We start from the raw sequence: 16546 nt of genomic DNA on the forward strand, positions 1-16546 counted from the left end.
TCTCACAGACTATCACTACGAGAAGCAGCGCTGATGGGCTGAAGGAGGATCTCGCCTGCGGCGGACTGCCCAAAGAAGAAAGAGAGAGACGTGATCATCCACTCACCGCGTCGCCCACCGTCATGCCCCGAGAACGGTGTGCGAGGATGGATACAATGAAGCCAGTGACCGTGTGCCCCGCAGGGACGGGCGCGCACTCGCTTGCCGGCTTCGGCAGCAAAGCAAGACAAAAAAGTTAAGGAGGAGTAGAGGGCGGGGGGGTCCGCCGTCGCAGCACTGACTCTCCAAGGGCGTGCTTAACAGACGTATGTCTGTATGCGTACATGCGTGCCGCCTAGGCTGCATTCTCTCTCCTCGTGGTTGCTCGCACTCACCCCCTCTCTCGCTCTGCCACCCGAGCACACATGAGTACCAATTACGGACAGGAAACGGGCATTACATGGCCAGTGTGCAATCACCTCCCCTTCACAAGTTTTCGGCGACTCTGGCATACGTGGGAGACATCACCGACCCATAGATCTGAGGCGCATCGCGAGAAAGAGGAAGAGGGCAAGGCACGACAGCTAAATTGTCTGGACTGTCCCTCTGCGTCTCTCTCTCGCTGTTCCTTCACTGCTCGAGAGAGAAGAAAGACGTGTTGGGTACGGCGTTAGAGGCACACAAAGAGTGAGCGCTGATGAAGAGCGAGGGAGAGCAGCGGCAGGTGCGGCACACGACAGAACACCTCGCGCAGGGCTCTAAAGCAGACAAGTACGGCGGAGGCGGTGAGTGGGGGGGGGGGAGGTGGGTAAGCGTGAGAGCCATACGCACGCACATACATATATACATAGATGCATATATGCACCGATACCCACCCACCTTGACCAGCCTTCTTTCTCTTTTTCTGTGCTCCCTCTCCAGTGTCTCATAGGCTATTCCAGCCGAGCCTCTCAACATACCACCCAACACTTCCACTGCGCAAATTCCATCGCCGCGCGCTCTGACGTCGTTGCATCCCCCCAGTGCTTGCTTCAACGGTGACCGCTGCTGCTGCATTGTGCTCCCTGACCCACCGTGCGGCGCGTGGATGACACACATAGGCAGGGCCGCGGACGGCTACCAACGCCTCGGCAACAACTACCCACAGGTCATACCCAGCTCGCACTTCGCCGCCGCGTCGCCTGATCCGGTGCTCGCCACACCGATCCAGACTCGACCACTGCAGGGGAATCCATTCCATCCACTGCTCTGGAACGGCAGCGCCACCAGTAGCACTGGGGCAGCCGGTGTGCAGCCGAGCCTCTCGCGAAAGAGCCGCACCAAGCTCACATCGGGCGTCACAGCCGGTAGCAGTAGTGGAGCGCTCTCCTCGACTTTATCTCTCTCAACAACCCTCTCTTGTGCGTCGGCAGCGGCATCCGGCGAAGGGCGACTCCAGCGTCGGGTCAGCCGTGACAGGCTTGGGGCTTCTTCGACTCCGACGTCCTCGAGCACCACCGCGCAAGTCTTGAAGCTGCAGCGACCGGCGCAGAGCCGGATGCCGCCGTCATCCTCGTCTCCGCCTGCGTCGGTTGGCCTCACCGCTGCGGGGGCCGGCGGTGCCGTTACCCCTGCCAATCTGGGAAGGGAGAGAAAAGTGGCGGCTGCCAACTACAACGCTCTCTTTCAGCAAGAGCTTCAGCAGCAGCAACAACAGGGTTCGGGCAAGGGGGCATGGCCGACTCCGTCGCCGTCGCCACCCACTGGCGCGCTTCAGTATGCGCAGTTGCCGCCCAGCGCCAGCGCAGACGTGCATGGCACGGGGGCCCACAGCGGCTCTGGGGAAGGGAGGTCTGAAGCACTATCCTCTTCCGTAACAGCCTCGTCAGCGCAAGCAGGCACAGTGGAGGGCCCGCTGCCGCCGGACGTGCGTCGCATCATTGCCCAGAGTTGCACCAGCAGCAGCAGCAGCAGCGGAGCGGACACAAGCGCCATCATTGATGCAGCAGAGCAACAGGCCCGTCGTCTCATTAGCACCGGCCGCCGCGTGAAAGTGTATCGAGAGGAGCTGACGGCTGCGGAGGAGGAGCGCAAAGACCTGGCCGCCGCCGTGGAGGAGCGCCAACTTGTGCGATCCGTACTACAGAGCGAGGTTGACGACATTAACGCCCGCGTTCAGGCTCTCTTGCAGGAACGTGCGCTTGTTGAAGCGCAGCTGCACGCGCAGGATGACGCGGCCGCGCGTGAAGCACGCAAGTTGACCGAGGCGCAGGACCGAGTGACGGTGCTGCGAAAGACGATTGAGGGCATTGTGGCGGAGACTTCGGCGTCGCGGCTGATGCTGCGGCAGCTAATACCGTCTCTGCACATCGAAAACTACTACTAGAGGGGGGAGAAGGGGACTGCTGATGGAGGTGGCGGCGGCGGCGGCTTCAGGTGCACCGCCATGGCCGTCCTCCGCGGCGAGGTCTCTCTGCTGCTGATTGCAGAGAGACCTCACTGCACACGTCTCTGCCCAGGCGTGCGCACTTACAACGCACACGCTAACACGTCTTGTACACTGTTACTTCTTGCCTTCTCCACTCCCTCTATAGTCGTCATTTATGCGTGAACGGGTTGTATCTCACGTCAGTGGGCGTGAGGCGAGGCGGAGGGTGTGGATGTGTGTGCGCTGTGCTCTGCTCCAGAGGTGGGGTCATGGACGTCGATGAGCTCAGGTACGACCCGTTCAGACGCGCTGCTACAGCAATAACTGCTGCCGTCGTCACTCCCCCTGCCTCCCAACACACTTTCTTCCCTTCTCCGCTGCTACGCCTTGATATGGCGAACAAGGAAAAGTACGTGATGCGGCGCTGCATCGCCCCTTAGCGACTGGAGGGGTGGGGGAGGCGAAAAATGAGAGAGTGAGCCATATAGAGGCGTCGATGGCTTTCCGCCTCTGACGTCTGTCTCCCGCTGTTTTCCTTTTCTTTCGCTTGCTTGTCCCACGCGGTAGTGGGTGCGGCCACTGCCGATCGACTTCGCCTTCTAAAGCACTCGCTCTTTCCTTGGAGTGCACGTCGTTGACACCCACTGACGCTCTCATCGACCCGTCCATCCGCATGCATGCAAGTGCTGCTGCTTGCCCCCTTGCACGGAAAGGAACACCAGGCCCCCCCCCCCCCCCGCCCGCCGCTCGAGTGGAGTCGGTGGAGAGGTGCCAAGAACTCTCCCCCACACCCCACCCAGAACACGAAGCACCGAGGGACGACAACTACAGGCATGCACGCGGAGGGGAACAGTGAGACCTGCACCCCCCTCCCCCTCCCCCTACGATGCGGTGGCGTCTTCCGATCCAGAGAGACGCAAAGAGCGAAAGACGCAACGATGTGCCATATCAAGTAGAAGAGTTTTGTATAGCAAGCCTGAAGGTGAGAGGTAGCAGTCCGGTGGTGTTGTGGCGGTGCTGGCGGCAGCTGAGGACTCGGTTGGGGGTGGAGCGACGCCTTGGTTGCCGCCTATCGCCTGCACGCGCATCTACATCCACATACGCATCCACGTTTTCCCGTCGCTCTTGACGACTCCATCTCTCTCTCTCTGTATGTGCGCGTGTCTATGCCACATTCCTTTGCCCTTCCTTCTCTTCACCTTCGTTGCACTTTCTGCCGTCTCGTCTCCTCTGCTGCGTAGTGCGCGAATACATGCACACAAGCGTGTCGCTGTGCTCCCCACAAGTCAACGTAACGGCTTTTACAGCGCCTGCACCCCACCTCCACTGCTCGTGATCAACTTACACACCAACAAAGAAGACAGCAGCACCTGCAGCCTCTTCTCTTCTCTCCCTCCCTCACATACACACACTCGCACATATTCGCACGTACACACGCTGGGCCGGTTTTTCGTGCATCAGCCATGCAGTCGGACTTTAACAATGTGGAGACGGAGCTGCGCGACATCGAGGAGACCTTCACCACTGGTCGCATGAACGCCTTCGGCTCCGCCTCCACGCAGGACGCCTTCGTGCATGAGCTGAAGCGCATCGCCGAAATCGAAACCCAAGTATTCTACCGTACCTGCGCGCTGCTCAAGTCGAGCCACACGAACGAGCACAAACTAGTGACGAACATGTACGCCAGCGCGCAGCCGCCGCCGCAGTCGCAGCGCTCCGGCCCTGCAACGACGTCGCCCAGCAGCAACCTGGGCGACGGCAGCTTCCGCGCAAACAGCAGCGGCTTAGAGAGCTCGATGTACCGCGGGTCGATGAACCAGCGCAGTCAGTCGTCGTTCGCGTCCACTGTGGCGGGAGGCCTTAGTGGCGTGCCACCGTCCAACAGCAACACGCACTCGACAGGCGCCAGCTGGCGGCAGTCCCGCCAAGGTTGGGAGAACGTGTCCGCTGGCAGTCCTTTCCCAGGCGTTGGCGACGGTGGCGCTTCATCTGGTGCGGCGCCACACATTCACAGGAGTGAGTGGGGCAATGAGGACGGCTTTGCTGACAAGGCTTTTGAGGATGTGGCTGCCCACTTCGAAGAGCTCGAATCACAGTTCTTCTCCCTCGGCGATTACCTCCGCGAGATCTCGAAGCACGTCATCCGGCTGAACGACATGTCAAAGCAGGTCAACAACGGCGTGAGCTACGGCGCCAGCGGTGGCGTCACCGGTGCCCCCGCCGCTGCAGCGAACGCGAACGGAAGCAGCAACAACACAGACATGCTGCAGACTGTGGGCAGCATGGGACGGCAGGACTACCCTGGCTCCTTTGTCGATCCCACCAGCATCGGCGGTGGAAGCGGCTACGGGATGGACGGCCCACATTCGTAGACACCAAATCAGATGCGGGTGTGTGAGTGTGCGTGTTTGTGCGCGTGTCTGTTTTGTGCACTTCACTCTCTCGTTTTTCTTGCTGTTGTGTGGCGCACGCCTCATGGTCCGGGTGCATGTGTCGGCTGATGCGGCTAGGAAGACCTGCGCGCCTCGTGCACGCACATAGCTGCTTGTGGAGAGAGAATGCGTACGGTTTCGTCGGTGGGTGGGGGAAAGGCGGGTGAAGTGGCAGGAGCGCACGTGTGACTTCGTTGCCCCTCCCGCACCTCTTTCCTGAACGCTGCCGCTTTCTCCGTACTAATACCTCCCGCTCCACGAGGCACACACACACACACACACACGTGCGCTAACCATTCAGTCCCCCCGCTCGCGTCCTTCTCTCCTTCCTCAACTCTCCTTATACACGCCGGGAACATTACGCTACCCAAAGAAACAGCTCACATCCACTTGCACACAAGCTGGCTGGCAGGACGCCATGTGCGACACACAGGCGAGTGTGGACAGCAGCGGTGGCAGCAGCAGCAGCATCCCTGACCGACTCTTTCACATCTTCATCGCCACTCTGTCCCCCGACAAGGCCACGCGGCAATCCGCCGAGGACGCGCTTGCTCAGTTGGCCGATAAGGACCCACATTTCATTCTTCATCTCTTGGAGCTCGCTTGCCATTCACCCACAGTGTGCGCGCATACGTTTGGAAGAGGGCTGCCGGCGACGGCGAGCGCGCTTCTGGCGAGCGCCATTCGGTTTCGCAATGAAATTGGCCGCAGCGACTGGAATCGAAACCCGCGCTGCTCTGATGAGGTGAGACAGCGTGTGCGCGACCACGTTGTGCCGCTGCAGTGCCAGCCCCACGTGTCGGAGGCGGTGCGGCGGCAGCTACTGACGGCGACGATTGAGGTGGTGAATGCCGACTACCCCGAGCGGTGGCCCGATCTGCTGCCGCAGCTGACGGGGCTCGTGAGTCAGAGCATGACGGCGCTGCGTGGGCTCTTCGACTGCAACGCGAGCAGCTGCCAGGAAATCGACGGAGACGTCATCCACATGATGCTGCTGCAGCTGAAGGGCTCCCTGGGCGTACTGCGGGGGTGCTGTAAGATCTACGTGGACCCGTTGAAGGTGGACGCCGACGAGGTGGACGTCTTCGCTGGCCACCTTTCTCCGTTGCTCCTGTCCCTGATGGAGCTGTTGTCGGGGCGGTGGCAGCACGAGCTGACGGCGCTGGCGGGCCACGGTGCCGCGACCGCGACCTCTGGTCCTTCCTTGGCTGCGCTGTTTCGCTTCTCGGCGGAACTGGAGGAGCTGGCGCACTGCATGCGACTCTCCCTAAAGTGCATCTTTTCTCTCTTTGAAAGCCGCTGGCCCGCATGCTTGTGCGAGGTGTCGGCCCTCGACTACCTCTACGCCTCCTGCGTGGTGACGCCGATTCAAGTCTTTCAGCAGGCCGCTTTGCCGCTCTGCCGAGCAAGGCTGGCGCACGCGCTGCACCACCCGGCCGAAACAGGCATGACGGTCACGCAGCTTCGCGGTGATCACTTCTCCAACTTCCAGCAGTCCGCCATGTTTGCACTACTCAAGTGGGTCATGAACATCGCCCACAAGCTCACTCAGGAGTTTGCGTCGCCGAAGAGCTGCGAGCGACGCTGCCGCACCGTGGCGAAGCACTTCACCGCACAGTACCTGCAGCCCACCGTCGAGGCCGCCCTGGCGCTTGTGCGGTGGCACGCCGGCCCACCGCTCGCCCTAACCTCCAAAGCGTACATCCTCGCACTCGAGGTGCTGACGCTCGCAGTCCAGCACAAGGCTGTGTACGCGAGCGTACTGCACCCCAGTGCCGAGGAGCTCATGACGGTGCTTCTCTTCCCACGCCTCGCCTTCACGGACGAGGACGAGGAGCTGTGGTCCGACAACCCGGAGGAGTACGTGCGCAAGCAAGCGAACCCCGCCGGCGACATCTACAGCGCCAAGGTGGTGTCGACGAACCTCCTCATGTCCCTTGCCGCCGGTACGAAGAAGTTCCACGACAAGAGCCTCTTCCTCTCTCTCATGAACTTCTTGCTGAACCAGCTTCAGGCCTACGTCGGTGCGGCTGCGCAGGCGACGAGCGATGACGCTCACCTCAGCACCCCCGCCATGGAGGCGGCGCGCCGCGTCGATGCCTCACTCTACTGCTTTTACCACTTCAAGAAGATCCTGCTAGCGATGCGCTTTGGTGACGACAAGCTCGAGTACGTCCTGTCGACCTTCACGGTGCCAGTGACGCAGTACTCGCTGGGATTCCTGCGCGCACGCGCGGTGCTGGTTCTCAGCACGTTTGCACCGTCGCTCGAGTGGAGCAGTCCGCTGGCGTACCAGCAGGCCCTTCAGCCAGTGCTGTGTCTGCTTAACGACAGCGAGGCGCCAGTGCGTGTGCAGGCCTGCGTGTGCTTTTCGCGCCTCGTCTGTCATCCCTTCGCGCGCGACGTCATCAACCCCTGCATTGCCGAGCTCATCCAGCACTACTTCAACGTGATGCGGATGATAGACAACGAGGCGGTGGTGCGCACGCTCCGCAAGACCATCTCGTTCTACAAGAACACGCTGTCGCAATGGGCACTGGAGCTGACGGAGATGCTGGTGAGCCACTTTGCCGTCGTGCTGGAGCGTGTAACGGCCAAGTACAACGCGCTGGAGTCGATGACGTCGTCAACGGCGCAGACGACGGGTGGAGGTGACAAAGCCGAGCTGTTCCTCGACAATGACGGCTTTGCCGATGTGCTGATGACTGCCGACGAGCTGCTGGAGACTCTCACCACGCTTGTTAAGGCGCTTCCGGAGAGCACGGCTACTGTGGCCGCACGCCACGCTGCCGCTGACTTATTGGCAAAGGCCTCTGGCGCATCGTCCTCCTCGCCGTCTGCGGCGGCCCCGTGCCCGTCAACGGAGGCGCTCCAGCAGGACATCTTCGTGCAAATCCAGCTGCGCGTAGCCCCGATGTTATTTGTGATCCTCGGCCACCAAGGCGGCAGCTCCTACGGTTTCATGGATCCTGCCCTGTCCCTCCTCACCACCCTCATCGCGCGCAGTCCAGCCATCGCGCCGCCCATGTGGAAGGTCCTGTGGTGCCTCTATCAGCTGATCATCCGAGGCGGCGCTGTCGACTATATCCAGCAGCTACTTCCCCCGATCGACAACTTCGTCTCTGTCGAGCCGGCCTCCTTTCTGTACGGCACACTGGCGGAGCTGACGCGCGAGCCGCTGCCGGCAGCCGTGCCAGCGGAGGAGGCGGCCCAAACGCCGGCGCAGCTGGTCTTAGCCATGTGCGAGGCGGTGCTGGCGAGCACGTCGCTGCGGGAGCGCGAAGTGGCCGCAGTGCCGAAAGTGTTGGACGTGATTGTGCAGTGCAGCTGGGCAGCCTCGGCGGCGGCGGCATCGACCTTCGCATTTGCGGAGGCGGCGCATGCCTTGGTGCAGTACGTGACGCAGCTGTCCTTGAAGATCGCCGGCACACGGCCACAGCAGAGCGCGACGTTTCGCGTGTTGCTCGCCAACAACATCTTCTCCTGCCTTATCGCTGATGCGCCTGCTGCCGTGGCGGTGCTGCATGGGCTGCAGGTGACACGCCCGTTTCTGGAGCAGTACGTGTCGTTGCTGGCGCGGAGCGTGTCGATTGAGGGTAGCGAGGAGGCAATGCTGGGCCTCATGCGGGGCTATGACCGCAGTCTCTTCGTGTACGCCATGGTTTCGTGTCTGCGTGCGCTTGCGGCAAACACGATTGACGCCGGCGCGGCAGAGCTGCGGTCTGGCCTGGAGGGTGCCGTGCAGTGCGGTGTGCTGCAGCAGCTGGCTGAGATGGAGACGACCAACGGCACGGCGGAGCTGCGCGTTCATCAGCGACGCATTGCAATGCTGTCGGGGAAGCCGGTGCCGACAGCACATGCCAGCGAAGGCGCCTCCGCGGAGGAGGCGGAAGACGACGAGGAGGAGTGGGACAGCGAGGCCAGCAGCGAAGAGGACGACGACGGCGAATGGCTGCAGGATGACGACGACGGCGGCGAGTGGGGTGAGGTCGATGCCGACAGCGACAGCGCGGAAGGCTTTCTGGGTGGCGAGGGCGCCGGCCACGGACCGAGTCGAGACAGCCGCTTTCAGGGCATGCTGCGCCAGGCTCAGGCGCTTCGTGAGACACCGCAGCAGAGTCACCGTAAAGAGGCCGTCGACGACGCCGACAACGCCGACCTGGATGACTTTGAGGAGGAGAACCTGCTCGACGACGAGGACTTCTCGAGCCCAGTGGACGGCATCAATGCATGGGCAGCCCTGGTCTCGGAGGTGGAGCGGACCGACGTGGCGGCGGGTGGCAGTGCCTCTGTGGTGGCGCTGCTGCGCAGCGCCGCTGGCCAGGCGCAGGCCAGCGCTATTGTCCGCGCACGTGACCTCACGTGTGAGCTACAGGTGGCCCGGCAAACCCATCGCGCACTCCTCGATCAAGTGAGGCACTGAAGAACACGGGAGGTGCCTCTGAGGAGAACACCGCTATGACGTCTCTCTGCGCATGTGCGCGCGTCCCTGCACTTGTCTCCCCAGCGCCTCCTACGCCGGCCGCAGCGAAATGTGAGCACACCCGCTACCGCACTCACGAGGATTGTAACGACGACGTGGCGGTGGTGGTGGTGGCGGGTGGCGGGCACGAGGAGAGAGGAGCTGGCGGTTGCTGTGGTAGCTGGCAACGCAGAGAGACAGAGCGAGTACGAGAGATGGGGAGGGGATGATGATGAGGGTCTTGCCAGCGAGACGATCCTGTGCTGGCACACACACACACACACACACACACACACACAAGCACGTACGCACGTACACGTGGCCCACTCATTCCATTCAACGTGAAACTGGTGGACGCAACGGTGCGCTTACTTGTATGCGTTTGTGCGTGCGTGTGTGTGCCCAGGCGACGTCACCGCTTCCTATGCCGAGGAATTGGAGGAGGAGGAGGGCGGACGGACAGCGAGAGCAGCGGTGCACCCGTTTCTAAGCCCCGATACTCCGCCCCCGATCCGCCTCTTCCTTTTCCCTATAGCACACGCACACACGCACGCTGAACTTTTCACTAACTCACACGTCTCGATTGTCTGCGCGTCACACGCAGCGAAACACTAAAACGCGCCAGAGGGAAAAAGGGGGTATCGTCTTTCACCGTGCTGACCTCCGATTCTTTGCCTGCCTCTCTGACGAACAAGATGCACGTCTGCGCGCTTCTTTGCTCACCGCAGGACGGCGGTCGTCTCATCCTTCTCGCACAGGGATGCACCATCATGATGGATACACGGGCATGTGCGCGTGAAGATGCGTAAAACTCGTGCCTCTCATTTTCTCACAACTCTTCGCCATCATCGACACACACACACACACACAGCAGCAGCAGCAGCAGCACCTTTGTGTTTGCGTGTGTGTGTGTGGCTCAGGCTGCCTCCATCTGCGCTCTCACTCTCTTCTCCCCATCTTTTTCTTTATCATCCGACTCGTCCTCAGACACGCACACACGCACACACGAGGGTAGCGACCGAAACATCAAGCACCATAAGGAGTTACGTGTAGTGGTTACCTGCTGCTTCCATTCTCCGCCACATTTTACACGCACACGCACACGCATAAAGCGAAAAGTGCACCAGAAGACTCCGCGGCAAGGGGCACACTAGACATACATCTCGAGGGCGGAAGCCGAGTGCACTCGCGCATCTTCGAATAAAACGCGGCGGAAAATGGCGGCGTCTGCATCGCCCTCAACAAACAACCCGGGTCTGCTCAACTACATGATCCGCGCCCTGCTCGCCGGCGGCTTCATCTCCATCTTCACCTTCTTTATGGCGGTGCACTTCTACTATGCCAGCGCCGCTCTGCTGGACGTGGTGGTGCTGCTCATTCTCTTCTTTCTCCTTTCCTTCTTTGGCCTGAGCATCACCTCGCTCGTGCTGTCGGCCGTGGTGGGCCCTGGTGAACTACCCTCGCGCTTTTCGGCGGCGCGCATGGAAACGTTCATTCGCGAGGAGCTGCAGTGTGCCTTGGCAAAGGCGCACGGCGGCAGAGGCGGCGGCCAGGCAGGAACAACGGCGGAGCCGGTGCGTGAAGGTGCCGCCAGTGCCCGCAATAGCAGTCGTGCTGTGGCGGCGAAGGCGAAGGTGGGGGAGCCGAACTGGAACGATGTGGATGAGGCTGAGAGCCAGCAGCTGGCGAACGTCGCCTCTACCGCAGCAATCCTGCGGCGCAGCAGTCCCACTGCCGAGGAGGAGGAGCTAGAGCGTGCCGCCGTCGAGGCGCGGTTGTGCATGTACACGGAAGACGGTGGCTCGACGTCTCAACTCTCCGATGGCGACACGGCAGGTGCAGTGAGTGGGGTACGACAAGCTGAGGACAATGGCGATAACGGCGAGGAGGTTGCGGCGGAGGACAATTCAGAGCTGCCGCCGTACATGACGGAGGCGATGCAGATGCGGCGCCAACGCAAAGTCCGTCGAGGGCTGGAGATCGTGCTGGTGAGTCATGCTGCCCGCAAGGTGCTGGAGGCCATCGACGGCACCGACATGGATCGCAAGCAGGAGGAGATGGGCTTCCTTATTCCGGGCGCCAACTGGTGCCGATTCTGCAACTTTTATCAGATGAACGATACGCGACACTGCAAGGTGTGCAACCGGTGCGTGTACCGCTCGAAGCTGCACTGCATCTGCTGCGGGCAGTGCATCGGCTACGCGAACAGCAAGTATTACGTGCTCTTTCTTTTCTACCTATGCCTATCCTTGGTGATGGCGGACGTGCTCGACCTCTACTGTGTCTCGTGGGGGTACACGTTCTTCTTCAAGGCTTCTGGCGATGCCAACTCCGTCTTCTATTTGGTCTTTGTGTACAGCGCGAGCTTCGCCGTTGTCGGACTGGGGCTCCTGGTGCAATATCTCTACGCTGCCGGCCGCGGTGTGGGTCTTCTCACGGACCTGCTGCGACAGCAGCGAGACGAGCTTCAGGCCGCCCGGGCACGCAACAACGGCGAGCAGTACCAGCCTGTGCTGTCGGAGAGAACCATGCACGCGGCCGAGGAGGGTTCAGCCAGTCCCATGCAGGAAACCTTGCCGTTTAGCTGGCGCATGGCCATGGAGACCGTGGGCGAAGGGCTGCCGCTGCCGCTGTGGCTCTGGCCGACCCCGACGCTGCCGGCTGCCAAGGAGACGGATGACCCACCGGGCTTCTGGGACGCTTTCAAGGAGGCGATCCGCCTTCGCCTGCGCAGTGTCGCCGACGAGGACGACGTCTTTAGCGACGAGGACGTGCTCGGCGATGCTCATGCGGCTGGCACCTTCACCAATGGTGCAGCGCGGTCGGCTGCGGACATCGCGCGCGCTGCCCCCCAACTTTCAACAGCGTCGACACCTCTACCGCTAAGGTCGCGAATGCCGTACCACGCGAAGAGCACGGATGTGACGGTGGTAGCCCCGGTGGTGGTAGAGGTGACTTCCGCAGTCTCACCAATGCACGTGAATCCCTCGGCACCGCCGGCTGCCAAGGTGGCCCCTATTCCGAAGCATGAGGCGGACTGAAGAGGAGGGGTGAGGATGTGGGGGTACGCCTGCCTGTCTGCGTGCGTGTGTGTATGAAACCCACCTCTAGTGGGATGCGGGTGCTCATGTAAGGTTGCTTGGCGGATTGCCTGCTTCTGTGTGTGTGTGTGTGTGTGTGTGTTGTATGAGGAATCCTCACGCGGCAGCTTGCCGCTGCTCTTTGCTAACGAGGTGACTCCCCCCTCTCCCCACCCCGCAGGTGTTTTTTCTCTCTCTCTGCGACTTGCTCTGCGTCTCTTTGACCTCCAATGGTTCTCTTGAAGTTGCTTTTTCCAGGTGGCGCCTCCCCCCTCCCTGCCCCTCCCTTTCTTCCCCCCTCCCTCTCCTCCCATTTACACGCACGTGCACGGTCACGGACATCCGCAGAGACTCCCCTCCTCTCTTCCACCCCCTCCGCTCCCTCCCTCCCTCCCCGCTTGCTCCTCCTCAACCTCCTCTTCCTTTACTTCGTGTTGGTAGGTTCTTAGCCGGGTTTTACCGTTTTTTTTTTGCGTTTTTGCGTTTGATGTCTGCCCGCCTGCCTGCCTGCCTGCCTGCCCGCCCCTTGTCCTTCCCGATTCTTCTCTGGGTCTTTTACGTCTGGTGTGGCGCCTCTCCTCGGGATAGCCTTGTGTTCCTGTGTGTAGGTGCGTGTGGGTTTTAGGGGGGGGAGGATAGGGAGTGGGAGGGGTTTGTGGTAGAGGGAGGGAGAGGAGAGGGGAAGGTTTTTGTTGCTGTGTGTATTTTGAGCTTGATAGCGCGCTCTTCGCATCATCCTCTGACAACGTTCACACACACATATATATATATATAAGCATACACCCACACACACGCCTTTACACCGCGACGACGACTCCCTTTCCACAACCATGGAACGGTGAGCTTGTTTACGGTTTAAAGCACTTGGACTGCTCGCGCGAAAAGGCAAAACCACTTCATTCTGTCCTCCCTACCTCGTTACCCCACACCCCTGTGAGCCTTCAGAAGCACAGCCTGCGGCTCACCCACGTGGTATGATGAATGATGACGATGCTATTTTGTGGCGGACCCGCGCACAGTCCTCCCCCTCCCCCCACCCCACCCCCGCCTTGCCCCTCGAACGTATACTGTTCCATTTTCTCTCTCTTCGCTCTCCCCGACTGCCATCACTGCCGATATCGCTGCCCTTTGCATTGCTGCATCCACTCGCTGCGGCTTACCAGTGTGCGACTACCCTCTTGTCGTTTCCTTCGCCGCATCCCTGTCCCCCTCCGCACACATACACACCTAAACACCTATATATATATATATGCACTTTACTAATCACTCCATCGTGGTACAACAGCTCAAGTGCACGCCCTTTTCGAGTTCGCACGAAGCCGAAAACAAGACGACAAGCTTCAACGCCAGCAGAAAAGCACCGGAAAGGAGAGCGAAGTCATCGCCTTGCGTTCACCCTTGCACAAAACTCCCTGATGGTGTGCGCCTATTCGTGATGCGCTCCATTTGTGTGCGTAATCGCTTCTCTCCTGTCTTGCTCTCTTCGCTTGAGCGCATCTCCGCGTTCTGCTCTCCTCTCTCTCCTTAACACACATTGTGCACCACACGCGCATCCGTACCTATTCGTTTAGCGTCTCCTCATCCAGCTCCCTCGTGTACGTCTTTGCGTGAGAGTGAGTGTGAGTGTGTGTGTGCAACCATCCCCCTCCCCCTTCTTACACTGTTTGAGGATAACGTGTCTGCGTTTTGCGGAGCCGCACATCCATTTCTCCCCCGCCTCCTGCCCGAGCTTCTGCTGCCCCCCCCCCCGCCGCGCCACCACGCGGCCACCTCTCCCTCCTCGACACACACACACACACACAGACAGACATACAGACAGACAGACTTCTGTTCTCGTTCATTTTCTTTTCTGTGAGGCTTTTCGTTGGCATGTCGGTGCATCCCGCTGTTCAGTCGCTGTGTGAACAGCCCATCGACACCATCGGACTGACAGCTGTCTCTGCAGTTGCCTCCGCCCTCGGAGATGTATCGACCGCCACAGATCTTATCCAGCGGCCTGAGCAGGAGAAGGCGCTGCATGATCTGCTGAAGAAGTGCATGTCGATCTTGAACAATAGCGGCAAAAACTTCGCGCTGCGACTGGCGTGCCTGGAGTGCCTGTACGCACTCTCTCAACCCCCCATCCCCGCATTTCGGACGGGGCTGCTGTGCAACACACTGAACAGCGTGAACAGCAGCGTGGAGGAGATGCTGGCGCGGACGGGGCCAAGCGGGACTGAGAGCCCCTCCTCGGCTCGAGAAATGTTCACAGTGCTGGTCTTTCGCTTCACCAACTACGACACGAAGGTAGCTCGGCTGCTGCTGCAGCATATGTGCGACGGCGACGTCGGCACAATGATGCAGACGCTCCTCCGTGTCATGGTGCAGCATTGTGAGACATGCGAGTGGCCACTGCTGCAGGCGGCGTTGCAGTCTCTCTACGAACTGACGGTGCCGATTACCTACTACGCCACCGGCAAGGACGGCGCCGCGGAGCCGAGCTGCGACTCTGCCGCAACAGCGACCGACAGCTCGCTGCAGAGCTTCACGGTGGAGAGCTTCCAAGACAGAATTGCCGTGCTGCTCACGGAGATGCGCAACCACCGACTTCTGGAGAAGCTGCTGGCGTCACTGCGCTTGTCGTGGCACGAGTCCACCCACAACCGCAGCCCGCCGTCGCTTGCACAAGGATACGCGGAGTCGGTCGCGCTGGGAGCCCTTGGCCGCCCTGACGTGGCGCACACTGTCACCAGCGCCAGCGCGGAGCAGCAGATGGAGTTGCTCAACTGGCTCTCTGCCTTTACGCTGCTATGCCGGGCACTGGACAACATGGTCGAGTTCTGCCGGGACGCGAAGCTCTCAAGGGAGGTGCGGGCCCGGCTGCTGAGCGACCCCGGCTGCCACGACTGGCTTGCGTCCGCGGCCGTGCCGGCTGTCGTTGCAGCCATACAGGTGTGGATGTCTGAAGACGGCGCCAGCGCCACGCCCGCAGCGATCAGCGACGGCAGCGCAGGCCCCTTCGCGACGGCCAAGGTCAAGCTCAGCTTGCTAACGGCAGCCGTCACGCTCCTGCGCATGCTGCGATTTGCCCTGTACAAACCAGCTGTGGGCTTCACCGCAGCGCTGCTCTCCTCGATGGCGTGCCTTGCAGCGCAGGTGCAGCGCGGGGAGCCACATCTCCGTCTGCAGTACGGCGGCATGCAGGTAATGCTCTTGACGATCGAGTGCCTTGTGAACATGAACGCGGTGGCAGTTACCAGCCCGGTGAACCTCTCAGAGTCATACCATGGGTTGCTGCGCACCATCGCAGCGGACAAGACTCGCTGTACGTTATCGAACTGCTCCAGCGACGCCAGCAGCGGCCACGGGGCGGTCGCGGAGCCGCAGCCGGATGCACTGCTGCCCATCGCTGAATGGTTTATCTTGTGCGTGCGCGAGGAGGAGTCCTCGTTCTTTGATATCGACAGCGGCAATGCATCCGTGGCGCTGCTGCACGAGTGCTTCGCGTCAGAGGAGGCCATGCTGCAGGACGCGGCAGACCGCGTCGCTGACCTTGTTGCGCTCGAGTCGCAGCTGGCGATGATGCAGAACTTTTTGCTTCTCATGACGCTGACAGAGCTGCTGAGTGGGCTACCCGATGGCGGGCTGGAGCGGTTGACGCAATCTGGTCCGCGCAGGCGCAGCGGCGCTACAGACGCGCAACAGAAGCCACCGAACGACAGCGGCAGCTCGTCAAAGAGGTGCAGGCCTTCCAAGAAGAAAGCGTCGCACCACCCCGCGGCGTACGTGTGCGACTTGACGGGAAAGTTGATGCGCGAACCGGTGGTACTCAAGGGCGGGCACCGATTCGAATTCGACGCACTGCAGAACGTCATTCTGCAGGTCGGACATGTCGACCCCATCTCTGGCGAGTCTATCGACGAAGACGTCGAGGTAAACATCGCACTGCAGCAGGAGATTGCGGCCTATCGTGTCAAGCGCGCATCCGAAAAAGGAGGCAGTTGATATCCAACCCCACCCCACCCTCTTGCGCGTTCCTGCTCTCTCTCGTGTTGTTACGGGGGAAGGAGAAAAGAGGAGCTGTGGGCTATCTATGTAGACTAGCTGTGGAGCGTGGCACATGGAACGCAATGGGGGACGTCCCCGCTCCCCTCTTTTATCTGCTTGGCTTGGCGCCCATGTGCGCCTTCTCCCCTCTCTGCGTTTT

The 16546-nt window shown here is 60.9% G+C and overlaps 5 protein-coding genes across 5 annotated transcripts; all 5 read left to right on the forward strand.

Annotated features, from left to right (window-relative positions):
• Positions 1 to 1066: 1066 nt before the first annotated feature.
• LDBPK_130510 (hypothetical protein, conserved) lies at positions 1067 to 2344 on the forward strand (the record flags this gene model as incomplete). Its single annotated transcript, XM_003859214.1, has 1 exon — positions 1067 to 2344. One exon carries the CDS (start codon positions 1067 to 1069, stop codon positions 2342 to 2344), a length of 1278 nt encoding a protein of 425 aa, XP_003859262.1.
• Positions 2345 to 3849: 1505 nt separating this feature from the next.
• LDBPK_130520 (hypothetical protein, conserved) lies at positions 3850 to 4758 on the forward strand (the record flags this gene model as incomplete). The annotated part of the gene is made up of 1 exon (XM_003859215.1): positions 3850 to 4758. The coding sequence occupies one exon, from the start codon at positions 3850 to 3852 to the stop codon at positions 4756 to 4758; it is 909 nt and encodes a 302-aa protein (XP_003859263.1).
• A 478-nt stretch (positions 4759 to 5236) lies between these two features.
• Positions 5237 to 9241, forward strand: LDBPK_130530 (hypothetical protein, conserved; the record flags this gene model as incomplete). Its single annotated transcript, XM_003859216.1, has 1 exon — positions 5237 to 9241. The coding sequence occupies one exon, from the start codon at positions 5237 to 5239 to the stop codon at positions 9239 to 9241; it is 4005 nt and encodes a 1334-aa protein (XP_003859264.1).
• Positions 9242 to 10497: 1256 nt separating this feature from the next.
• Positions 10498 to 12321, forward strand: LDBPK_130540 (hypothetical protein, conserved; the record flags this gene model as incomplete). Its single annotated transcript, XM_003859217.1, has 1 exon — positions 10498 to 12321. The coding sequence occupies one exon, from the start codon at positions 10498 to 10500 to the stop codon at positions 12319 to 12321; it is 1824 nt and encodes a 607-aa protein (XP_003859265.1).
• A 1908-nt stretch (positions 12322 to 14229) lies between these two features.
• Positions 14230 to 16344, forward strand: LDBPK_130550 (hypothetical protein, conserved; the record flags this gene model as incomplete). Its single annotated transcript, XM_003859218.1, has 1 exon — positions 14230 to 16344. The coding sequence occupies one exon, from the start codon at positions 14230 to 14232 to the stop codon at positions 16342 to 16344; it is 2115 nt and encodes a 704-aa protein (XP_003859266.1).
• Between the last annotated feature and the right edge of the window lie 202 nt (positions 16345 to 16546).

Source organism: Leishmania donovani, chromosome 13, assembly GCF_000227135.1.
Source record: "Leishmania donovani BPK282A1 complete genome, chromosome 13".
Taxonomy (NCBI): domain Eukaryota; phylum Euglenozoa; class Kinetoplastea; order Trypanosomatida; family Trypanosomatidae; genus Leishmania; species Leishmania donovani.